Below are 26,439 nucleotides of genomic sequence, written 5' to 3' on the forward strand. Positions count from 1 at the left end.
CACACATCATTCTTCATGATGAAGGCATACTCTTGCACCATGCCACTTGTCCAAACTTGCTAACCTGCTGCCTCCTTACAGTCAATTATGTCACTTATTAGTGCCATATAACTAGGAAATTGTCTTGATGGTCTGCTCTCCTTGAAAATGCTTCTAGGAGTGTCCTCATGCTCTTTTGAGCATCTCTCAATGTTTACTCAAGCTATATTAGTTGTTGATTTGGGGTAGCATCAGATGTGCTCTAGCCATGAAAATTGGTGGAGAGGCTAAAGCACATGAGATCTCCAAGAACCAGAAATGGTTTGGGGAATTCTACCCGGTGAGAGAGATATTAAAATAATTAATATTTTTAATGGGTTCCTAAGTCTAAACTTAGGAAAATAAAAATATTAATGGGTATTAATATAAAATTGGGTTAGAAGGTTCTAAATGACATGGATCAAGCCAAATCAAATCTTCGCCGTTGATTAGAGATGTAATATCGGCTGTTGAAGACTCAACAGAAAAAGTATAAGAGGAGGCTTGAGGGTCAGTTGGAGACACACCAGATTGATTAGTCAGTTCGATTTTCTCGAATGGGGTTTGCTAAGAGAAATCAAACCAGTGATCAGAGTTGCAGCGAGGGGCAATGAGTGCATAGCATGATAGCAGAGAGGAAAAGATAGTGTCGGAAGACTAGCGCAGAGGCAGAGACGCACAACCAGTAGAAGCTACGCAGAGGGCCAGAGTGACTGCACAGAGGGCTAGAGGGTCTGCGTGAGTGACGCAGAGGCTGCAGAAGTGACACAGAGGGCCAAAAAGGTTGCGCAGTGCATCGGGAGGCTGACGCAGAGGCCAGGAGGGCTGACGCAGAGCCTCAGAGAGGTGCTGGAGAGAGTTTCGTGGAGTAGACTTTCAGAATATCTGCTTTGGAAGAGAAGTATTACTGCCAGATAGATATCTCTGTCGGGTGACCCAGTTTGGCACCAGTTGTACTAAAGAAAAGCTGCTTAATAATAAAACCTTTAGAATAGCTACACCGATTTTCCCAAGTTGGGTTTTTCCGGGGACCATTGTCCAAAAATAACGGTGTACCTTGTGTGTTTGTCTATTTCTTTCAGTTGATGATCTGTAGATGGTTGACACTGCATCGTGTTTATTTTGGTATTTATATGGTTAAATAACTTGTTCAGTAATTAAACAAGTAGGTGAAATAAACTAGATAGTGCAGGAAAATTTCAACATTAGCCCCCTAGAAGAAGTAGAAGGTGCATCTCGCTCTTCCTCTTGACCTGAAGACTGAGTACCTACTACTGGTGCTGCTAGCTTCTCCTCAACCTTTAAAGCTTCTCGCTCCTGATTAGTTGCCATTGTTGGTAATGTATCATGTGACTTCCTCAAGGCTTTATGCTCCTCCAATCTAACATCCTTGCTCACCACAATGTTCCCCCGTGACACCCTGTGTGCCTTAAAAGTCTCATTATAACGAACAAAAATGCCCTTCGATCTCGAGGGCTCCAACTTTGTTATCTTCGCTGATGGTACATGGATATACACTAGATACTCGAAGATATAGAATGGTACATGGATATACACTAGATACTCGAAGATATAGAATGGTGCATGGATATACACTAGATACTCGAAGATATAGAAATCCCCTTACTTCAGTTTCACTCTCGTCAAGACCTCTTCAGGAGTCTTCTCTCCCAAGACCTTGTAAGGACTCTTGTTTTGAATATAGACTGTTGTATTACATGCTTTTACCCATAGGAACATAGGTGTATCCTCATCATGAATCATGACTTTAGCAGCTCCGATGATGGCCCTATCTCTCCTCTTAGCAACACCATTCTATTGCGGGTTGTAAGGAACTGTCAACTCATTGCTGATGCCCGCCTCTCTACAAAAGTCCTTGAACTCATTAGAGGTATAGTCACCCTCATCATTCGATCCAAGGACTTTGATCATCCTCCTTGTTTGGTACGCCCCAAGAGCTTTGAACTCCTAAAACCATCTTATGGCCTCATACTTGGTCTTCATGAAGCAGATCCATGTCCTCCTAGAACAATCATTTATAAAGGTCATATAATAGTTGTACCCACTCTAGGACCCTACTGATATAAGACTACACACGTTAAGATTTACTAGATCCAACAATGGTTTGGACCTAGAATCATTGCTTGGTAAAGTAGACTTGGCATACTTGCCAAGTACATACCCTTTGCAAACACCTTGTTGCTCTACATTAAACTCTAGAAGACCAGTGACTATCTCCCATCGTATAGGTAATGTCCAGTGATGCAAATGTAACATTTACCTGTGCCACAACTCGCACAAGTTGTCATTGTCTTGAACCCATGCTCGTACGGGTTGGCCCTTCAACATATTAAGTTCCCTTCTCTCCTCCTAATCACTCGATCTGTACCTGTCCATGTCAAAAGTGTTGGATTGCACAATTAAACTAAGAGTGGGAGGGGGTGGCAGGGGAATCAATATAATGAAAATTTTTACTTATTAAAACCAGTCAAACATAATTAAACATCATTTTCATAAACTGAACAAGTAACACAATATATGCATGGGACCCTTAAGAGAGAAAAACACAAAACTTCTTTATATGAAAGATCTCACAAGCACCAACCTACTATTACATTGATCTGTAGGCACCGATCTACAGGACACCTGATCTCCTTTGTTGTTTTGTAGGCATCAACCTACAAGAGACACCAATATCCTTTGTTGCTTTATAGGCACCAACCTATAGGAGGCACCAATCCCCTCTGCAAATATTCGTAGGCACCAATGTATTTGACTGAGTTTCCTTGCTTCTTCACAATGTCTGTGAGTTGCTTATTCTTTCACCAAGTTTGCTTGTTGCTACTTCCTTTTCTAGGTCTGCTAGTTGCTTCTGCCTTCACCAGGTCTACTTGTTGCTTCTTCTTCGTCAAGTCTACTTCTCCCAAAACTTGTTGCTTTTGGCTTGTTCCCAAGGACGAATTTGCGCAACATGCCACACATCCAATTTTGCAAATCTAGTTCAGAAATTTCTACCACATGTATCTAGAGATTTCTTTCTTGTCTCATCCAAATTTCACAGTCTGAAACAACTCAGAAAGAAAGTTATAGAAAAAATGCCAAATTGACCTATTTGAAGCATAGTGTTCAAAACTGGTTAGTTCGAATTGGAAACCGGTCAAATCATCGATTCATTGCCTGGAGGGACCGAACCGGTAGAGAAACTAGTTTATTGGCAGCTTGGCTGTGGACCCCATGTGAGCTGTTTTTTGGCTTTTCTAAGTGGTTTTGAGGGAAACTAGGTGTTATTTCCCTCCAAAAATAGGCCCTCCATGCTTTTAAAAGGACGTCTCGCCTCTCATTTGCCTCACATTTCTCGATTCTCAACCCTAGCAACGTGGAAATCATTGGTAATGCTAAATTCTTAAAGTAAAAGTGACATTTCCTTTATCTTTCATTTTCATCCTTTTACTTAAATTTTTAACATTACCATGAAAGGACTCGGGATGTTTGAGAGTGGTTTCAACCTCGTTGGATTTCATATGGAGAAACTAGATTTTTAGATATTCATATCACTCAAAATCCAACAGACTTAATGGTTTTCAGGATTTCAAGATTTAGGGTTTACAATTTTTCCAAATGATTTGGTCATGCGTGAGGGTATGAGATTGGCTTTTGATCAAGAGCATGAAGCCCTTTAAGTACCTTGATGTTGGTGGCATTGATTCTTGAACTTCGTTGATGTTGGTGGTATTGCTTGTTTCACTCCTCTACCGTGGCCTTAACAAAAATGTACCTGTTGCACATTTTTTGTCAAAGTTACAAGGAAGTAGATATGCCAACTTTTTTTAGAAGGATTAGATCATCAACCATTAGTTTATTGAGTCGTTGAAAACCCATTCTACAAAATTATAATGTAAATGATACTAGTTAGACTGTGTGTGTATGTAATAACTTAGGTAAGTCTATTATTTTGGCGAAAGTTTTATCCTAGGAGATTTTTCCTCTCACTGATTTGTTTGTGTTTCTAAACGCGGATGGTCGACAAAGTTTTTCTTTCCAACCTCACCCCAAAGCTAGGGTGGAATTCTTTGTCAAAGTCTTAGGTGAGTCCTAGTGTTCTAGTCGAGTCTTATGTAAAAGTGGTTTGGGAATAATTTAAGCTAATTAACTAAATTATTTTATTACAAATCACTTGGTCTACTAGATCATATCGTGTCTCAGAATTAGGTGTGTAATTTGAGGGTTTATACTAGACGGGTGTTTCCCCTTTGAAGGTTGAATTGTAAAATCTTATGTAAAAATATTTTAGTGCATGGTCCCTCATACTTAGACACCATGGATAAAATATTAGAGGGTGGAAAAAGTTATTAATCCCCTCAAGTGTCAATTATAAATTAAAATCTTAAGCTAGAAATTTAATTAATTAGGGTCAAAATTAAATGTCTAAAGAAATTAAATTCTCCAAGTGAAAAAACTTGTGGGTCTCAAAGAAATTAATTTTTGGAGGTCCCCCACCAAGGGAATATTGGAAATTTCAAGAAAAATTGGACCCTTGGACCTTGGTGGTTGAGTCAAAGTCATTGTGTTTGAAGAAATTAGCTCAAAATAATTAATTTTGAGCTAATAAAAATGGGTTAAATGAGAAATTACAAAATTCCCCCCAAAAATTTATTTCAATGGCAGAGATTAAAAGTTGATCAAAGATTTATCGACGACCGAGATTATTTTGACGAGGATCAAGCCAACTTGCCGTTATTTTTCCACTTGGAGGATTTATCTATATATTAGGAGTCATTTGAGTCTCAAATCATCAGATGTTTGGCTAAGGAAATTTTACAGAAAAACTGATGTAATGCTATTGTCCCGCTGGGAACATTATTTGAATCATAATAAAGACTTTGGGGTGCAATTCATGGTGTTTATTGTCTATTGATTTGTGGTACATGCTGAGTAGGAGCATTCCTATATCGTGCTTGTATATTTTTTTAAAGTTTTTTTTCATTAGATGGAGATAAGATCATTCTATTGGTAGATTTTGGGTTTATCTTAGGTGATCTGATTCGCCATATGTCTAACAAGCTTTCTTGAAGAAAATATATAGTGTTTGCAGGTTTCCCAGTCCTTGGGCTCCAAGTTCACAAACTATGGACGTAGGCTGACCTTGTTTGGACTCTGAATATTTATATGGTTTATTTAATTTCGCTAAGGTTGTAGCTTGCATTAATTCTTAGAAATACACTTAGCCATTTATCAAAAAATTTCTAAAAATTTATTTCTCAAAATTTATTTCAAAAGCCTTGTATATTTGAAAATATTTTTTCAAATTGGAGTTTTGTGGTTTTGAGAATTTTTGTATATATAGGGGTTTTGGGAATTTGTAAATTAATTTTTGCAGGTGTGATCGAGCAAGAAGAGTTCGAATAGAGCTAGATCTAGGTCCTTGAGGGTAAGATCTAACCTCTAAAATTTTAGTAGGGCCAACCATTGAAGAATTTGCAGTGAAATTCAGTTTTGAAGCAAATAAAATTTTTTGGAGCAAGGGTTTTCAATTTTCAGGGCTCCCAGGCCCGAATCCAACCTCTCCTAGCCTTGTGTCAACCTTTGTGGCCTTAGCGCCAGCCTTTCAGGCCTTTCCAGGCCCTAGCCGCAGGCCCTATGGGCCTTAGCCTGCCCTCCTATCCCCTGCCGTGAATGTTTTTGGCCTTTATAGGCCTAGTTGCATGTCTTAAGGCCCTCGACCTCCCTTCGTAGGCTTGTCGCATGCATTTCCTTCCCTCTCGGCCTCCTCCGTTGCTCTTCATCCCTTCCGCTCAGCCTCCTTCCTCATCATCAACCTCTCCTCCTCCCTCCTCAGCCTCCGTCGTCCTCCCCATTCCCTCTCCTTCCCTCCGTCTCCTTGTTGGGGCCCCTTTTGGGCCCTCCCTCATTCTTGACCCCCTCTTCCCTTAAGCTGCAACCCTCTTAGGGCTTGCGGCAGGCCTACAAGGCCTTCTTTTGCCCTACGTAGGCCTCCCTCTCTAGCCGCAGGCCTATTGAGGCCTTCTCCCTTCTCTTTTGGCCCTCTTTCTAGCCTTTCTTGGTCTTAGTTTTCCTCCCCTTCACCCTTGGTTATCCTCTAAAATTTCCTAGATTGATTCTTGGTGTATTTTGCAGGGAAATTGGCTCTAAGTTGGTGTTTCAGGTGCCAAGTACATAGGAGAAATTTTGGCAAGTTGGGCTCTAGGCGTCAAGGCTTAAGGCCTAAGGGTTTGACTGTCTAAACTCTCATTTTCTCACTGTTTTGCTACAACTTTGATAAATTATTCATAACAGTGAATTAAAAGCCCTAAAATCACATCTATGTGGTCTAAACATACTAAACAATTGCATAATAAAATTTTCCTAATTTTTGGCCACTTGGGCATTGAATATCTAGTCTAGATCTCTACTTGTTAGCTTGCTAGAATATCTCTGCATAACTGTGAAATCAGATATGATGTTTTCTGAATATTACATCTTGAAGGGCTAATTTTTTTTTTAAAGTTTGGCAAGGTCACTCTAGCACAGTGTTATAAGGACCAAATCGGGCTGGTCGGTTCAGATTGGTCTGACTGTTTTGAGGCAAAAACCGGTGACTTGAATCGTTTTTGTCTGATTCGGTACAGTAAAGCCACATAGAATGTAGCAAGTGGGTCCTATTTCGATTTTTTTCTTTGAATGTTTATCTTAGCTGGGCACTAGCCCATAATAGGTGCCTAATATTCAAGCATATGGCCCTACTTAAATTTTTAACATTACCATGAAATGACTCAGGATGTTTGAGAGTGGTTTTGACCTCATTGGACTTCATATGGAGAACGTAGGATTTTAGATCTCACTCAAAATCCAGTAGACTTAACAGTTTTACTGGGTTTTAGGATTGGGGGGATTGCAATGCTACATTGGATTTTCTCATGTACGAGGGTATGGAACTAGTAGTTAATCAAGAGCACCAAACCCTCTATGTACCTTGATGTTAGTGGCATTGGTTGTTGAACTCCTCTCTCATGAGCATACTAAAAAAAATACCCATCACTCAAACAAAATCTTGACTTGACATTCTACGAATTTTCTATCTTATTTTAATGCTTAGAGGGTGATATTGATGACAAAGATCCCAATATAGAAAATGATTTTGATGATATGTAGGTATTTGTTGTAGCATAATTTTTTTTTGGATGCTAGAGGCCATGTGGAGCTTGTTTGTTGATGTATTTTCGGTTTAGAGATGGATTGCACTCGATGCTATTTTGGTTATGTGCACCCTTACATGCTATATAAATGAGAACTTTTGCTTATTTGTGTATAAATGGTTTGGATTCATATGGATGCACATGAATATATATGTTTTTCTTTAAAATTTGAATATTTTATGTGTTTTTGGTCGACTAGTTTTTTGGTCCAGTTTTTTTACCAGTTTCTTTATGGTTGAGATTGATGCTCGGTCGGGCAGTCTACCAGTTCAGTGATCGGTCTAGTTCTGATAACTATGCTCTAACATTTGGGCACAAATTATTGCACTAATAACTCACTGTTGATTTACTTTTCTTACTGCTGTAATAAGTATTTTAGATCTGATATAACGACGAGTAAATCATCATAAGAAGGATGATTAACTTGTGTTTTACATTGGCAAGCTGTTAGGTATCTTATTGCTCATTTTTGGTTCATATATGCTTGTTGCCTAGATTTGAAGTGATTTTATCACTGCTGTCCTAACTTCATCATAAGTAGCTTTTTCATGGTGGTTTGTGTTGTTAAGTTCTAACAATTGCTTGTTTTGTGTTAGATTTGAGAATTTGTTAACTTGACACTAAAACACTCAATACATCTATTTTCTAATCTTATTAATAAGCTAAGTCACTTTGGGATTAAGATCTAATTGACATTTGTGAATAAGTGCTCTAAGTTTGTCAGCTTAAGAAGCTTTGGTAATCTTATTGTTTATCTTGAGAAATCAACATCTTAAGTTTTAATTGAGCATCTTTTCATTATTGGCATTGTCTAGGATCTTAATCATGGCATAAGATTGTTGATTGAATATTTTGGGTAATTGGTATCTTGTGGATTTGACATTGGTACGAAGTTAATTGGTACTTTCTTGGTTGTAAGATTGCATTTGATTTACAAGTACTCTTGTCTTTAAAGAAATATCATAACTTAAGTCCTTAAACCTTAAGCAATCTTAACTAAGAATTTCACTCATCATCTTTGCATAAACATTCTAGGCTTAATTTGCATTAATAATTTATTTCCAAGCATAAGCTTGTTTTATAGATTCCTAGGACAACCATTTCTCATCGAGCTTGAGGGTTTCAACCCTTTTTAGTGGTTAACACAATGACCTTGCAGTTGTCAGAGCCACAGTCTCTGCAATGTCGAAGGCACTGGGTGGTTGGAACATAGGAGGAGGTATCGTTAATCAAGCCTCTGCTTGCTTCTCGTTGGCTTCCATCCCACAACCTACTCTAAAGACTGGTCTCAAAATTGTTAAGAGGGAGTTTCCATTTAGAATAGGCATATAACTTAAAATTAACCAAGATCCATGCATTATACCTAGTTTCTAGGACTTGCATCTTGTTGACCACTACGTGTCAACGACCCATAGCAGTACAACCCATTTTTAAGGAAAAAGGATAGCACCTGATCGATGTGCCTGTGTTGTTCAGCTATCATCATTAACCTGATTTCCAAGATGTTATAATGTAAACCCATTTTGCATGTATATAATGTAAATAATCTTAGCAGATCTGTGTCATGTATGTAACAACCTAGGTAAACCTATTTTTTTAGTGACGACTTGCATTCTGGGAAGTTTTTTGTCTCACCGATCCATTTTCAGATGACCGACAGAGTTTTCCTCCTGTCTTACCCCAAAGCTGGAATGGATTTTGTCGCTCGGATCTTAAGCGAGTCCTAGTGTTCTAGATCGAGTCTATGTAAAATTGATTTGGGAATAATCCTAACTATTTGGTTAGGTTATTTTATTACAAATTGCTTGGTCTGCTGGATTATATTTGTGTCGCAGAAATGGGTAGTCTGTGAGGGTCTATTACAAATTGGTTCCCCCCCTTATGATGTAAAAGATATGAAAATCATGATGTAAAGAATCTTGAGGGTTGGAAAAATAACTTATCCCCTCATAGATTAATTAATTAAATTTTCTGGCAAAAAATTAATTAAAATCCTAAGTCAGAAATTTAATTAATTCTAGGTCCTAGGTAAATTTAAATTCTCCAAAGGCAAAATTCGTTGGTCCTTAAAATTAAATTTTAAAAGGTTCGGGACTAAGTTAAATTAATAATTTTGCTAAATTTTAAACCTTTGATCCTTGGGGGTTAAGTCAAAGTCAAATTTTTGGGGAAATTAACTCAATTTTTTATTTTATTTTTGAGTTAATTAAAATGCATTTAATTAAAAATTTCGAATTTCCCCAAATATTTAAATACTTCGATGGATGAGATTAAAAGAAATTTTAATCTTCATCAACGATTGAAATTGTTTTGACGAGGATCACTCGAACTAGCTGTTGGAGGATTTATCTTTAAATAGGAGGTCATTTGTCAGTTGATTCATCCGATCTCTGAGTCGTGTGCTATAAGCAAAAAGCTCTTGTGTAATCTTTTTCTGGATAATAAAAAAAGACTTTGGGGTTAATTTCTGCTGGTGTTACTCTTCATGGGAACACTGTAAGATGTTTTATTTTCATGCATAATTATTTTAAAGCCATTGATGATAGCTTCTGAAGAGTGATTTGAGCACAAGTATCTTGCTCAGTTGCTGGGGTTTGAATAATAATTTAAATTTTGAATGTAATAGATGATATCTCTATTTGTCTAAGTTTTATTATTATTTTCTCGCTCTATTTTTAATGGCTAGGTTGAGTTTTGCAGGGAAATCTTGATTTTTAGATCCTCGGGCATTTATGAACGTTTTCAGTTGGACCAACCAACTCCCGATCTGTGTTTTCTGAAGAGCCCAACTAAATTAGCTCTTAGCTTTCCATAAGATTTTAGTGGTGATATACGAAGAGTTTTGAGTTAAGCAACTCCTTTAAAATTTAAAAATTTAATTTTTGTGTGGGAAATTGATAGATCTGATTGTTGAGAGCCTTAGATTATCAAATCTGGGAGCGGAGTTGGACTCACACTCCTCAGATCTGATAGATCTACCATTCTTGTGCATAGATCTGTAATTTTTTGGTTTTCTGACTTGGGTTTCTGGGTTTTATTTATTTTTGTATATTTGGGTTCTGGGTGTTTTTGTTTTCGTTTTTCGCAGGTACAAGTTGCAAATCTGAAAGAGAAGTTTAATTTGAAGCTAGATCTAGGCCCTGGAGGGTAAGGTCTGGCCTCAATACCATTTTGCGACATTGTTCAAAAGATTTTACATTTTGAAGGGTTTCAAATTTTCTGAGGATTTCATAAGTTTTGTGAAAGAAAATTTTAAGCAGAAGAATATATCATTTTAATCAGAAATTTCTGGGAAATTTTCTTAGGTTTTTGGCTACCATTTTTCTCCTGTCTGCTGCCGTATTGAGCCTCTCTCTTCTGCTTTTTGCTGCGTTTTCTCCTTTTTGGAAAATTTTTGATCCTCTCTACCTGCATTTTTGGGTTCATTCCTTTCTCTGTCTGCGTTTTTCTGTTGCTGCCCACATTTTTTCGACTTTCCTCTCCTCTGCTCCCTAGCTGTTGTACCTGCGTTTTCTTCCTTTGCATTTCACCCTCACTCGCAACTCCTTCCTCGAGTTTCATTTCATCCGTGGCTCCTTGTTTACTCTATCCCCTTGTTGCCTGTCCGCAACCCTCCTTTCTGTTGCTGCCAACTTTCCCATTCTTCCTTGCCGGCTGGCCTAACTCGCATCTAGCCCTTTCATTGCTATTCCTCCCTCTGCTTTGACTTGCAAACAAGCTCCCTTGTCGCTCCTCGATCCTTGTCCCTTCCTCCTTTTCCTCCCACAGATTTCTTTTACCTCTGCCCAAACCCTCCTCCTCGCAGACCTGTGCGCTTCCTTTCTCCTCATCCCTGCTTGCGTTTTTACCTCTGCCTTCTCCTTCAACCTGCATATCTCTGTCTCCATATGCTGTCCATTCTTCGCCTTCTGGTCATCCCGCAACTCCTCTCCCTCGAAGCTCTATCTTCCTCCGCCGTCGACCCAAACCTGCATACTCAACACAACAAACATTCGATTTTTTTTTTGATTTTATTTTGTGTCTTTACGTTATGCATTAGGTTTAGGTTTTTTTGTTTTGTTTTGAATTTCTCTTATTTACTTTAGTTTAGTTTAGGTTTCTTAAATTTTTAAATTTATTCAATTTTATTTTTCTTTACTTTTTGATTTGTTTAATTTCGATTTGATTCTTTTTCTTATAATTTAATTAATTAATTAATTTATTTTTATGAATTTGTTTTTTTTTTTATTCTTTCATTATTTTGATTTTGTTTAAAAAAAAATAAAAATCTAAAAAATTTCAAAAAGCATTAAAAAAATCTAAAAATTAAAAAATTTCATTTATGTGACTTTAAAATTCCTAAAAGAATTAGATCAAAAGAGGATTTGCGCTTTCACATTAAAATTTTTAATGTGGCCTATGGCCCATTAAAATTTCAATTTATTAACCTTTTTGATTTACTTTTGTCACATTAAAAATTTAATTTCTTCATTTACCACATTAAATTGATTGCCTAAGGGATAATTAACATTCAAATTTAAAGTTCCTTGGTGTCATTGGTGTTAAGTGTAAAATTTTAATTTTTGTGGTATTGATTTCTCTATTGGCAAGTGCGATTAATGTTTTGAAAATTATATTGCCTATAGGAGAAAGATAAATTCTTCTAGATCTGGGATTTAATTGCTAGAAACTCTTGCATGATAAAGTTTTGAGCATTCACATTTAATTGTTCATGATCGTCGCTTTGCCACATTATAAATTGCTCTGTGTAACTTGTTTTTTATTTAGTTTTGGTTAATTGAACATAAGGCACTGGTCTAAAATCATTTTTATTTTATGGTTGTGTCTTATTTTATTAGATCTATCCATCTCAGTTAACTAGGACTCGTTTACACTCGTCAAGTTGTCCATCTTTAAGTCTCCTAGAGCTTGTGTTTCACAGGCTATTCTCATTCATTCACCTTAGGGACTACCCCCCTTGACTTGTCTAGGAGAGAGTCTAAACGAAGTGAGTAAGGATTAGAGTGACAACCCTTACTCTGAGCATTGTCGCGGTGTCTAGACACTTTGTGCGACAACACATATCATATAGGTAAGTTGGTCATTTAAGCAGCAGTTGTCGATCTGGTTACTTGGTCTTGATTTATAATAAGCAAGGATTTTGACTCCATAAGGCACTAATCTCATTTTTAAATCTAATCGAATCTTTAAATCTTGCTAAATTAAACCAAGTAGCTAGGCCACTCAACTGTGTCTCTTAGATAAGTTGGCGTTCCCAACTTGTCTTTCTTTCTCTCATTTCCATAGGGTCTACCCCCCATAGCTTGCTGTTGGGAGACAACTAGAATGGAGTGGGCAGGGATCAGAGTGACAACCCCTGCCCTGAGTTGTTGTTGCGGTCCCTGTACAATTTGAGGGACAACAATACCCTTCACTCAAAGGAAAACAATTAGTTAGGCATGCTAAGCTTTTTATACCATATTATAAGGTCGAGGAGATGAATCCTTCACTCAAACCAAAATCATTGGTTAGGCATGTTAAACTTTTTGAATTTCTGCCATATTATAAGGTTGAGCAATCCAAGTCTGAAGACTATGAGTTAGATGATGTTTATGTGGCTCTTGTTGTTGATCCCATTTCTAGTAGTGCAGAATCAATGATGTGTTTCATGAGCGATCATGTTGATCAATGATTTGTAGTTTTGATGTTTAGTTTTGCTGCTGCTACTACTACTGTGGTTGCAAAGGAGTTTGAGGAGTCCTTAGACTCTGATCCAAGTGATGTTTATGTAGCTCATGTTGATGATCCCATGTCTAGTAGTGGTGATGAGTTTGATCATAATGAGGAGTGATCATGTTGATCACTGATCTATAGACTTGTTGTAGGCCAGTGGCCCCATAAATTGTAGCATTGTTTTTGGATTCTAGAGGCCGTTTAGGGCCTCATTAATCATGTATTTTGATGTTGATATGTATTGCACTCAGTGCCATTTTGATATATTCACTTTTACATTGTATATAGCTTAGAAAACTTCGTATATTTTGTCTATATTGATTTGGAATCATGGTTTTAAATATTAAAAGTAGTTTTTTTCATTAAAAATTAATTATTTCATGTATTTTCTTAAAGACTGGTTCATTGAGATTTGACCAATCCGGCTTTTGCGGTTCTGGTTCGAAAATCGGTTTGATAGGTGGACTGGTCCAGTCATCGGTTCCTGTTTTGAATACTATGATTTGAATTTTGAAGCATGTTTCAAGAGTAGTTAGGAACACTAATATCCTTAGATCATATCTCCAAATTTGTAGTGAAACAACGTCTGGAATTTCTACCATAGTTATCTTGAGATCTCTTTTCTGTCTTTTCCAGATTTCACGATATAAAACATCACAAAAATAAAGTTATAGCGAAAATAGCAAGTTGACTTGTTTGAAGTAGATTTTATGAGCATTCAAGAAGCCTAACTTCTTCAGACCATATCTTCAAAATTATAATGAAAAAACGTGTAAAATTTGTACCATAGGTACCTTGGGATCTGTTCTCTGCCTCTTCCAAATTTCGTAGTCTAAAACATAACAGAAAGAAAGTTAGAGCAAAAATGCCAGGTTGACTTGTTTGAAGAAGAATTTAGGAGCACTCAAGAAGCCTAAATTCCTTCGAGCATATATCCAAAAGTATAGTGAACCAAGGTCTGAAATTTTAACCATAGGTACATGAAGATCTTCTATTTGTATCCTCCGAGTTTCACGACCTGAAACGTCCCAGAAGAAAAGTTATAATGAAAATGTCAAGATGACATGTTTGATGAACATTCATGAAACCTAATCTCCTTAGACCATATTTATGAAATTATAGCGAACCAAGTTTTGAAATTTTAACCATAGGTACATGAAGACCTTCTGTATGTATGCTCCAAGTTTCACGTTCTGGAACATCCTAGAAGAAAAGTTATAGCAAAAATGCCAAGATGGTTCATTCACCCACTTATCGTTGTGACTTGAAGTATCATTCCATTTTGCAAGTGTTATTTCTTTATTGATCATTGTTTTAAGGAACTGGTTTATCACTGTTATCTTGTTATTGTCATATTAATCTTAATCGAATTGATCTCTTACATTGCTCATTAATAATCTTCACACTTGCTAAATCATCCTTAAATTCAAGTTACTTAGAAGTGATTGCCTTGCCCTTAGTTTCTGAGAACTTGTTTCAACAAGTTTTCCTTCACTAACCATCTTTAGGGACTACCCCCCTTAGCTTACCTAGGAGTGAGCTTAAACGAAGTGAGTAGGAAATAGGTGACAACCCTTGCTCTGAGCATTGCGCCTTAAAGTTTATACCTTGTGGGGTTGGAAATTTTTCCCACACTTATGTGTACATCTTAGGTGACAATAGGACCAAAATGCATCCAAACTTTTTCAAAGAACAATTCTGCTCCTTATTATGCTAAATCAAAATCTTGCATATCAGTGTATTGTGTGACAACCGTTTTGCTGAAGCCATCCACCAATGCCATAAGGTGGCCATTGCCAATTTTCCCCTACTACTTGTTAGTAATCATCTAAGGAGGTCCATTGAAACCATCTTCCATGGCCTGCTTATGACTGGAGATCTTATGTACTTGCCTAGCTTATGATTTGGTGTCATTGATCTTGTAGAGGGAGCTGTTGCACACAAATGTTGCCACTGTTTAAGCCATTGCCTTGGGTTTTTTTAATCTCTGCCATTGTACCAGTGGGATCCATTTTTCAGACTTTCATTTCCAAAGAAAATTTAAGCATTTCCATAGAATTTTATCCAGTATACCCATAAGAATGTAGTCCAAGAAGTGCCAATACACTAGGGTGACTTCAAGAGCTAATTTTATTTGCCTCCTCCGGATAGCCAACAATTGCACAACCCAATTACCTTTTCTCCACAGACTCTCAATAGACTCGTAGCGTAGCTGCAAGGGCTTTCCCAAAAGAATGTTTTTAAAACCCCAACCATGCATTGCCTCTACAATTTTATTAAACTGCCTCCTTTGGATGGCCAACAATTGCACCACCCATTTACCCTTTTCTTCACTTTTTCATACAACCAGTCACAGTCCTTGGATCCATATCAATTCTCTTTTAGGACAATACCCAGATACTTAAGGCCTTTGCTAAATTGCAAGACTTGGAAGGGTAGGCTTTGACTAATTCTCTTCTTTTGATTGTCATTTAATCCAAAGAAGAAGATGATTGTTTTTCTCATATTGACTTCAATTCCAGTTTCTAGTCTGTATAATTCTAGGGATTTATTTAAGTACCCTGCCTCTCTAATGGGTCCTGCTCCAAAAAGAACATTATCAACAAAGAGTAGATGAAAGATAGGCAGACCTCTTTCAATTAGAACTCCTTTGAATTTCCCATTTTTTTTATAAGCATCAATTATGCTGGTCATGTTGAGAAACCAAGTGTAATAGAGGCAATCACTTAATTTCTCTTTCTTGATAATTACTTGTGAAAATTATTGTTCTTTTAGTCTTTACTTATTCTTCATCAAGCAATTACACTTCTGTTCAACCATTTAAAATAGAGATCACAATGAAACAAGAGACAACAAATTTTAGGTCAATGACCAGGGAGAAACCCACAAAGGGGAAAACCCAACAATCCTTTCATTATAGAACCAAGTCAAAATGAGAAATATCCAAGTCAAGAACCAATACTAAACTGTCACCAAGATACCAAGTCAAAACCCTCCTCCAAGCCTCCTTGAAAGTCAAAGTCAACTCTGGTCAAACTTGCTTCAAATCTGGTCAAAGCTCAAAAGTTTGGATCTGCAACTAGGGCTGAATTTCAGCGTGCAACTAACCTCAGAAAATTTTGGCCTCTTCCACAGAGACAGTTCTCCACACGTGCGAATTGTAGTAGTCAAAGATTTGGTCAAGGATGGAAGATTCTTCTTGGGTTTGACTTGTCTTTCTCTCTCCTTTGACTCGGCTTCTCTCTCCTTTGCTAGGTGCAGAAGATTCTTGTTGTGATGATGATTGAATGAGCTTCAAAGAGGTCGAACTTATCTTTTTATATATAGCTGTCTAGGAGGGTCGAATGGGTGCCACTAGGAGGGGTAGGCTAACTTGTTCAAGGAGGGCCGACTTGGTCATCTTGTGGACTTACAGACTCAAAAATAAAAATAAAATTTTCTTTATTTTTCAAATATAATATTTTTCTTTTTCTTGAGCATGAAACCCATGCTTTAAACAATTTGTTTGTATTGTCCCAAATCAAAGATTTTTGGAACAAGCACTTCATATAAAATTATCATGCATTTACAAGAAGATTTTCATGTAAAACCCAAACCATAAATCTATGAATTGCATAAAGTCTCATTAAAAATCACAACACGAGGAACAATGAGAAATGCAGCTACCAAAATCTAGCTTTATTATATATAGATAGATGCCAATACAATAGTTGGGAATGACCATCCGGTCTCCAAACTAAAACAAAGAAACAATCACTACACCTATGGATTCTAAATGAATCCACCAAGGGGAGATTGGGGCTTGCCCAATCTCTCTATATCGCCCAAGGTTTTCTGTCCTGGGGCTAGCAATGGAGTAGAGAACCGGGTTCTCAACCTCTCATACAAGAAACAATATCAAAACCAAGATGTCCTCCATTGGCCTCCTCTTCCTCTTTTATAGATCTGATGGACCCCTCTAGAATCTGCTATTTTATTATTATTTTAATCATGGAGCACTTTTCCCTCTTTTTTTAAATTAAAATATTCTTTTTAATGCGGGAAAATGGTAAATTGGCCACCATGTCTGCTCAGGTCACTGAAACTCCCATCATGTAGATATTCTCATTCCGGTTCCAACGAGCTATTACATTGAAGTGTTCCATCAACTAAACTCCTTGGAACGCCACCTCGAGCATAATTAGTTAAGTTATGCCCAATAATAATGCTGATTTTTTGAAAGTTGTCGGAATGGAATGGAACGAAAGACAAACTGTGCTGATGATGGAATATGCCAAGCGAATGCTATCAAATCCCATAAAAACTCTTCAAAACTCCATCGGGACCCCGGATGACATAAACCTGCTCCACTGACTTGGCCATCCCCTATCTTGGAAATCCACCCTCGCTGTACTATGAAGAAGAATAAAAATGGGGACATGACATTGTTTTTGACCCAATCATGTATAAGATGCTTTAATAATAATTGAACATATGACAAATATACAGTATGAAGACTGATACTAGTTACAATTTCAACAGGTCAATCATCAAAGCGAGTAGGAAGAACAAAGAGACATGGGCCATCCCTGTTTGAGCCCCCTGGAAGGCTTAAAGCACTTAGAGGCTCTGCAATTTATGAAGATAGCAAAAGAGGATGGTTTCAACTTTCAAGAATCCTTCAATCCAGTCAATAAAAGTTAGACTAAAGCCAGTGTGAACAAGATAGACTCCGAAAAAAGGCCAATTTACTCTATGAAAAGCCTTTGACAAATCAATTTCGGTTACTGTAGAGGGAATTGTTTTGGTCTTTATTGAATGTAATCCTTCATGAGCAAGGTCAACTGCATACTGTAATTGTCTTTGCTCTAAAAATCCAAACGGCTCCAAAGAAATAACATTTAGAGAGGAATGTTTTAAGTCTTCTTGCAATAACATTAGAGATAGTTTTTTATGTTGAACTGTGTAAATAGATTAGTCTAAAGTCATCTAAAGAGGCAGGGTTATCCTTTTTTGGAATCAGAGCTAAAATTGTAGAATTAGTGACTCCCAGCACTTTGCCTGACATTCTTTATTCCTCTGCTACAGCTACGATGCCATCTTCCAAGTGCTTATAGAAATCTTGAAAAAAATCAATTGACACCCGTCTGGGCCTGGGCTCTCATCTTTTCTGAAGAAGAATACAATCTCTTTGAGTTCTTTTGTTCCTTCTGCAGCCTGCTGCCCCATGGTCTTCATTCTCTTTGGTTTACAAACTAATTTGATCACTTCTGTAATATTGGATCTTTAGGATCTTTGTTGAGTTGACTCAATAAATTAATCCCCAGTCAGCTATTTCCTTGAAAGATGAGGATTTGCTCCAATCAGTATTTACCATCTCTCAGATTGTGTTTCTGATTTTTCTCCCTTTAGCAATTTGATCTTCCATGCTATTTGCTTATGTAATATTTCTATGTAGTTGATGGGTGTTAGTAGAACAATATAACATTAAGCTATCTTGCCTTTGCTGAAAGTTAATTCTTTATTGCCAAACAGGTTAACCCTGATTTGAATGTGGAGTTGAAGCCTCAGGCACAGCCACGACCATATCAGGAGAAAAGTCTAAGTAAGATGTTTGGGAATGGTAAGATTTTAGACTTTGCCTTATTTTGCTAGTGTTACTATTGGAAGATTGAGCTATAGTATGATCAGTCCAAGTTCAAGTTTGCTTAAATAAACATGTTGGAGTTTGAATTATAAATCATGTTTCAGTGTTTGAAATTCAAGTAAAATGTTGCATATTCTTCAATGCTCAAAATTCAAGTAAATCTTACAGAGATATATTTTTTTATTTTTACCTTGAGAAATACATCTTGTAGATTCTCTTTGGCTAAGCTTCCATGCTATGAGGGGTGTATCTGTTCTGTCAAAGTCATCCAGAACTTGCACCTGGCTTGATCCACACCCAGTTGGGTGGTTTTGAACCCAGGTCTCCATGTTAATATAAGCCCAACCATCTTGCTGCTTGCAGCCAGATCATAGTCCTGTGGGCCACAGAGACAGATTTTGCCACCATCAACTTTGTGATCTTTAATCTCACAGAAACATGTTTCCAAATATCTCAAGTAGACAACTATGTTGTGCTGGAAATACTCCAGCAATGGAATAATAAACCATTCCCTTACTACAGAGTCATTATGAAGACTATGGATTAACTTGAAAGTTTAAAACCTTATATATGCTTTCAGATAGATAGCTATTTAAATGCCTTCATTTCAAGTTTATCCAAGGAATGCCTAGATCCTTCGTTTCATTTCATTAGTCCAGATGGACTTAGCATCTTATTTTGGATATCTCAACCATTCTCCATTGGTTTCCTTTAAGAATCGATTACCCCATTGAAACCCAGCAGTCTTCTTTTTTGTCATTTTTAAAATGAAATTAGTACCTTAGAACCATTGAACTTATAGAAGATGAATGGTAGAAAAAGAAATTCAGGATCATGTGTACTTGCATATCAATGAATACAGTGGATCATGCTTTATCTGATTATTTATATATGAGAGGTCTTTAAGGAACAAGATATATCCATGACACACAGTTGCACTCCACTTTTTATTTTGAATAAGTGATCTTTTTAGAACAACTGAATTATGACTGAAGTCGTCATCCTCAGATTTGTCTCTGACTAGATACTGCTTTCTACTCTCACCCATTTTAACTGAGCTTCGTTAGATAAACATGCACACATCTACTTTTATGGGTGATGAATGCCTGCCAGTAATAAGCTATCTATTATGCAACAGTTTTGCAATATTGATTATTTTCTATAATCTGTAAAGGTAAAGTAGCTTGAAAAATTCAATGGATTTTGCTAGAGGACATCACTATTATAGTCAATAATAAGACTAGAAGAAGCTGCTTCTTGTAGAACTGTCCGCTGTTATGGAACAATTATATTGCACTTAGGAAATTTCTTTGTAAAGCTACTTTCAGTAGAATAAGTTTCAATAGAAAAACAGACAATAGGAAAGAAGAAGTAAACGGAAAAACCGGGTTCTTCAGGTTGGAAGGGTATGTCAAATAGGCACCCATATATACTTGCAGATATATATCTACATATAGTCATCATTATCAACATGCATATATTATATCAATGAAATAGTTTAAAAACTAGAACTTATAAAATCTAAAATGATAAATACTTTAAATGTGAAAAGATATTGGTTCTTTATTTATTGATCAGATAATATAAGATCAAAGATCCCAATTTCATAAACCTCATGACAAAGACATTTCAAAATTCAACATAATATAGGTAACTGTCATATATGTTATAGCCTAAGTTACCAGGATTTGGATATGGAATCAGATACAGATAGGGATCCGGATTCGGATCTGCTAGATTTTTGAAAACTCAGGATTTCGATACGGCAAAAATACGTCAAGTACAAAAAAATAAATAATTTTTTTTAAATTAAAAAAAAAACACTTTTAGAGTTCAAAAATCAAATCCATTTGTAAATCACAACATTAGAACTTAAATCATTAGATATATTATAAATATGAAGACTGGAACACTGAAATGTTGCATCCCCCCATACAAAAAGGATAATATCATAAATGATGATAGTAAGTACAAAAATCAGTGTCTCATCTTGTCCAACTAAGTGGGGTCGTGTTGCTTTCTCGTTCTGCCTTGCGAATTGCTGTCTGTTGCTGTCTGAAATTGAGCAGGGTGTGAGCGACAAACTCGTGGAATAATGCAAGCAGGGACCATTTCATCATATTAACCACCAAATGAAACCTAAAATCTAAAAATCGCATTGCAGTTAGGTTGAAATCCATGGCAGGATCAGATTTCCTTGCGAGATCCATTTCCCTTTTGTGGGATTCGTTTCCTCAAAACGGGACCCATTTCCACCATGCAAGATCCTTTTCCTACAAATCTCGATTTGCCACGTGGCCGTTTCTTGCACAAATCCATGTGGATCCAGATCCGGATCTGCCGGTCCTGAACCCCCCTGTGCCGGATCCTGTAATTTAGGTTATAGCATCAAAAAATTACTAACTTTAGAGTGTGAATCATAAAAAAAATACTCATCAGTGCCAATGCTAGAGTTTTTTGTTCCCTCTAGATCCTTGATCAAGATGCTCTCTAGATACTCATTACGATCAAATAATATAAGATCGAAGGTTCCAGTTGCATAAAAGTTATGATATCAACATGATATAAATAAATATTATGCTATGCGATAGTATACAAATAATTACTAAAATTTTAAAAACTTCAAAGTTCAAATCATTCAAAGTAAATGCTCATCAATGTCACTGCTAGAATCTTCTACATCCTCTAGATCCTTCATCGAGATGTTCTATAGGTACTCATTACATTCAAGCTTTGGCTCATTTATAAGTTTCGTAATTGTAGGAAACACAACAAGGCAATATGGTTCAGTTTTTCTGATCCAAACATGGCAAAATTCATGAATTGGTCTTCTTACCCCTAATCTTATAGAGGCAGGGGTTATTTTATGGGCGCACACTCTTGCCATGGCATTACCCTTATGGTGTTTTTATTCTAACTAACTACTCAATGGTTAGGTGTGTGATGTTCAGAGGGAAGTGGAGAGTGCAAAGGTACGTGTATATGCCCCTAGAGCTTTGCAAGAGCACCAGTGACAGTTTGATGTATTTCCATTTGATGATGCTATTGCTTATATGTGTTATGAGCACTTCATTTGATTGGGAAACATGATTAGATGGGTTTAAACTTTAATCACACATTTTGCTTAGGTGGTGATGTTTCCTAGTACATTGGGTTGTATTTGATTGGATGATGGCACACTTTATGGTTATATCATTTATTGGAGGGTGCCTAGCCCATTGGCCCATTTTTCCTATGGTTTGGAGTTGATTATTGATGGATTTGAAGATATCATAACCTCAGGGTATGATATTGGTGATTATTTCTCATTATTGGAGGCATATATGATAGTTTTTAATGGAGCGCTCCTCTCCTTTCACACATTTTCATGTTGATGTGATCATTCTTCAAGTTCCTTTGTATTGTTTGCATCATATTTTGTAGTGCCTTGATTGTTTAACATGAAAGCTTTATGCTTCTTGGTGATATCTCTCTCTTTCTTTTGTTGTTGTGTGCTTGATTGTTTTTCTTGCCCCTTTTTTGTTAATTGTAATTGATTCTTCTTGAGAGTGGAATGTTCAACGCCATATAATTTATAGTGTTGACCTTGCTAGTTAAACTCCATGAATTGTTCTTCAAGGTTTGTGGCATAATTTCCCATCTTCATCAACCATTTCTCACCTAGCACCATATTCATTTCTTCGAGCATTAGAGTGTGGAGTCCTGTTTGTAGTTGTAGTTCTTGTATTTGAATTGAGACTTTATGATATCTTCGTACTTCTTTGATGTTTTGTACATTAGCAACCATAATAGTGAGGTCCTTGGTGGGGTACACAAAAAGGTTTAGTTGTTTTAGCAACTACAATTTTTGTAGATTGCATACCAAGATTGACCACCAGATTGATCGATTAGACATGATTTGCCAATTTCTCCATCTCTGAGATATTAAGACTAAGGAGCATTTCATCTTCCATTGCCCCATTTATTATGAGATCTGTGGGATATTTCCTTGCCTTCTTCAATTTATTCCGATACCCATGTTGGAAAATAGACAAGGGTAGCCTTTTAATTTTTTCTTTTCCATTAAATGACATTTACTTGTGATATTCTTCTTCTTGAATAGGATTATGTTCACATCATCAAATAAATGCCAAAATATGAAGATCACAACCATAAAGAGATAGATACTAGAAATAGGCTCAAGCCATGACAAAACCCCTCTACGGGGAAAACCCATGATAACTTCTTATAGAATCAAATTCAAAGGAGACTTCCAAGACCCAAAACAAGACCCTATACTTTTACCAAGACCCAAGCGACAAACCTTCTTCCAGATAATTCTCTGCTATTCGGGATCGAGGAAACCCTAGAAACATTAGGGCACTCACACATGAGAGTAGCAGATGGATAGATTCAGACTTCCGAAATGTTACAACTTCTCTTCCTCCCTTCGCATGGCTCTTCTAGTCTCTAAGGATCTTCGCACTTCTTGTTAGTTGTAGATAAGAACATTTGTGTGATCTGTATCTCCAAGGAGGTCGAAATTCCTCCTTTATATACCCTTTCCAATAACTTCCATTACCATTCTCTAGGCCAACTTTAAGGGATGCAGATCGACTTGGTCTTGGGACCTTTCTAGATACTTTTAATTACAATATAATTTCTCTTTCTTTGATACAAGTGCCCAATAGGGTCTTTTACATAATGACAATGACACTTTGACTTAAGACAATCCTATAGGCATGCAATGACCTATTGGACGAATGACTCTAGCATGAAACCCATGCTTAATAAAATAAATTCTCTTTTACAATATTTTTCTTTTTCTTCTTTTTGACAAATATAAGAATTACATCATGTCATGAACCAAACAATAATTATGAAGACCAATACTAGTTACATTTTCCAACACTCCCTCTTAACTAGGGAGGTATTCATAATTGTTTAACTGGTACAAGGAAAATACTCACTTTGAAAAGTTCTCATAAGAAGAGTATCACAAACAATATGTACAATGTTAGAAATCTAGATATCATATATGCTAATTGCCAAGGGATCAAGCCATCTAGGTACTATCTATGCTACTTGCCAAGGTGCCATTTCAACAAGGATCCAGGTGTCATCTAGGCTACTTGCCAAGACACGAGGTGTCATCTATGCTACCTGCCAAGACACCAACCTTAACATGGCTTCTTGGTATCATCTAGATTACCTGCCATGGTACTAACCATAACAGGGATTTAGGTATCATCTAGGCTACCTGCTAAGATACCAACCCTAAGTACCATCATACGAGCTATTCATCCTAAGCTACACCAACTCATCAAACCTCTTTCAGAGGTCATTAGTTTCTTTGCACTTTTCATCTTCAAGTAAGAATGAGGTACAACTCCATCTTCAATCATCATTGTGGAATCTTCAATATAATCATAACAACTCCCTCTTTCCATTATTTGTATCAACAATATTCTTACAACTCCCTCTTTCCATCGTGCCCATCATGAAGTCTTCCTTAAGCACGAGATTTTACTTTTGTCTTTACATCTTTTTCATGTAATCATGTATCTGCAATTTTTATCAGCAGGTACAACCATACAAAATATACATGTATAAGAGCATGATGTTATTTTTTGTCAGTTTAGGTGGAACGGACAAAGTTCGTTCTTCAGGTTAAATACTCCAGAAGAATTGGAATATAAATATCTCCATTGAGATACAAGAATTTATATTAAAATATATGAATGAGAATGATGCTACAAATGAGAGTGAGGAGCCTGCTTATATACTAGGCAGGTGCCTCTTCATGGAAAATCATGTCCCATTTAGACATGTCTCTTCAACACTAATTACTGATTAACTAATCATTATTACAATTATCATCATTATTTATATTTAATATATTTTATTCATAATATTAGGGTTTTAGTTACAAACCCTAGATATTTCATGACCTGACCCTAAATAGGGTTTTTATTTTCAGTGGAAACATCAGTCCTAGGGATTTTGACTTTTAAGCCCTAGGGTTTACTCAATTCAACCCTTGCTAGGGTTTGACCATATACACTGGATTCTATCTATAGACCCTAAGAGATAAAGATATAGGGTTTTATAAGGGGGAACAAATAGTTAGGGTTTCATATTTTACTTATTCTAGGGTGTTGACACCTAATCCTCACAATTGGGTGAATTCATGTAAATAATTAAATCAGGAATGTGGACAGTCATCAGAAGATGAATTGAACTGTCACATCCTTTTGTATATAACAATAACATGCCTGATGGAATAAGATGAATCAGTTTTCTGCCAAACTGGAGTTACTCCTGGCCTGACATGGTATCAGAGCCAGCTCCTTGTTTTAGCTATTATGCTCCTGTAACTCCTCTGTCCTGGCCTCTGCCTCTGCCTTATTCCCCTCTGTCCTGAAATAACCTAACTCTGCCAGCGCTGCCTCATAACACATCTGTCCATTCCTGGAAGAGATTCTTTCTATGGTGGCATTAAATTATACATGGCGAGCATTTACAACGTTTCCTTGCATTGTCTCTGTCCAAGATTTGTCTATTGAGACATAATGTCCGCGTCTGGTGCCCTTAGGTATGGTGATTTTCACTAAAGAAAAGTGTACTCAGAATAACTCCTCTGCAAATCCTCTGCCAGCTCTGCCCTTTCCACGCCAGTTTTCACTGTCTGTTTGCTTGTCTTGCTCATTACTCTGACGCGCCCTTTCCATGCCAATCTTGCCCGTTACTTTGCCACGCTCTTTCCACGGCAGTCTTGCTTGTTGCTATGAAGCGCTGACCTAGAACGTGAAATTTGCAGCTTGACTCCTTCTCGTTGAATGATCCATCGAGCATTATTGTTAAGCCTCCTACTAGAACATTTGAATGCGGAAGGGTCTCTACGTTTTCTTCCTGATATCGACATTTGAATGGTAACATTTGAATGCGGAAGGGTCTCTGCGTTTCTTTCTGATATCGACATTTGAATGGTAACATTTGAATGCGGAAGGGTCTCTGTGTTTCTTCCTGATATCGACATTTGAATGGTAACATTTGAATGCGGAAGGGTCTCTGCGTTTCTTCTTGGTATTAGATTCGGACCAGCGTTGAATGTGGTATTGAAGGGCAACATTTTAACGTTGTCCCATATTTAAATCATATTGAATGGTATCGATTGGCATATGGTATCGATTGGTATATTTAAATCATATCGATTGGTATCGATTGGTATATGGTATCGATTGGACAACGCATTTTTAGTGTGTCTTTAAAATGTCTTTAATGCTGTCCCATATTTTAAACACTGTCCAGCACTTTAGCGCTGCCATATTTTTTATTACTGACTTTAACGCTGCCATATTTTTTATTACTGGCTTCAAGGTCTAGAGAATCAAAGGGATTTATGGTGTTTTTCTTTTCAGTGAGCTTTGAAATTGTGATGCCGTTGCTGCTCCAACTTTGTAGAGCTCGCGGTTGATGCCGTTGCTGCTCCAACTTTGTAGAGCTCGCGAAGAATGATTGATTATTGACTGTGATATGAATTAAACAACCAAAATTATTTCCCACAGAAATTTTTGAGTACATTGTTACTGTATATTGGCAGAAGTATTCTTTTCTATCAGCATTTTTTTTTACAGAATGCATTCAATCATATCCATGGTAGGAATAGTTCTCACTGGCAAGGAGAACTATCTTGAATGGTCCCGGATGATAAAACACACCCTCATCACCAATGAGTTGTGGAAAGGAGTGTGTGTCGGAGAAGGAGACAATGATCCAGTACATCCTACCTCAGACAAAGAGCTCGTCATTTGGGAAAACAAGAACAACAAAGCCTATGCATTAATCGCAGCATCTGTAAATGAAGAGGTGAGTCGCCATATTTCATCATATTCAATTGCCTTTGAAGCT

General features: G+C 36.9%; 1 protein-coding gene across 2 annotated transcripts in view; it reads left to right on the top strand.

Annotated features, from left to right (window-relative positions):
• LOC149234573 (general transcription and DNA repair factor IIH helicase/translocase subunit XPB1-like) overlaps positions 1-26,439 on the top strand; it is a 217,791-nt gene that overhangs the window by 85,055 nt on the left and 106,297 nt on the right. For both annotated transcript variants that reach the window (XM_089371870.1, XM_089371869.1), the window contains exon 10: positions 18,438-18,525. In XM_089371870.1, the coding sequence (XP_089227996.1) occupies positions 18,438-18,525 (88 nt within the window). The remainder of the gene's footprint in view (positions 1-18,437; positions 18,526-26,439) is intronic.

The sequence above is a fragment of the Pinus tabuliformis genome, chromosome 8 (genome assembly GCF_031772625.1).
Source record: "Pinus tabuliformis cultivar Carrire ecotype Pingquan chromosome 8, CPIR1, whole genome shotgun sequence".
Lineage (NCBI taxonomy): Eukaryota > Viridiplantae > Streptophyta > Pinopsida > Pinales > Pinaceae > Pinus > Pinus tabuliformis.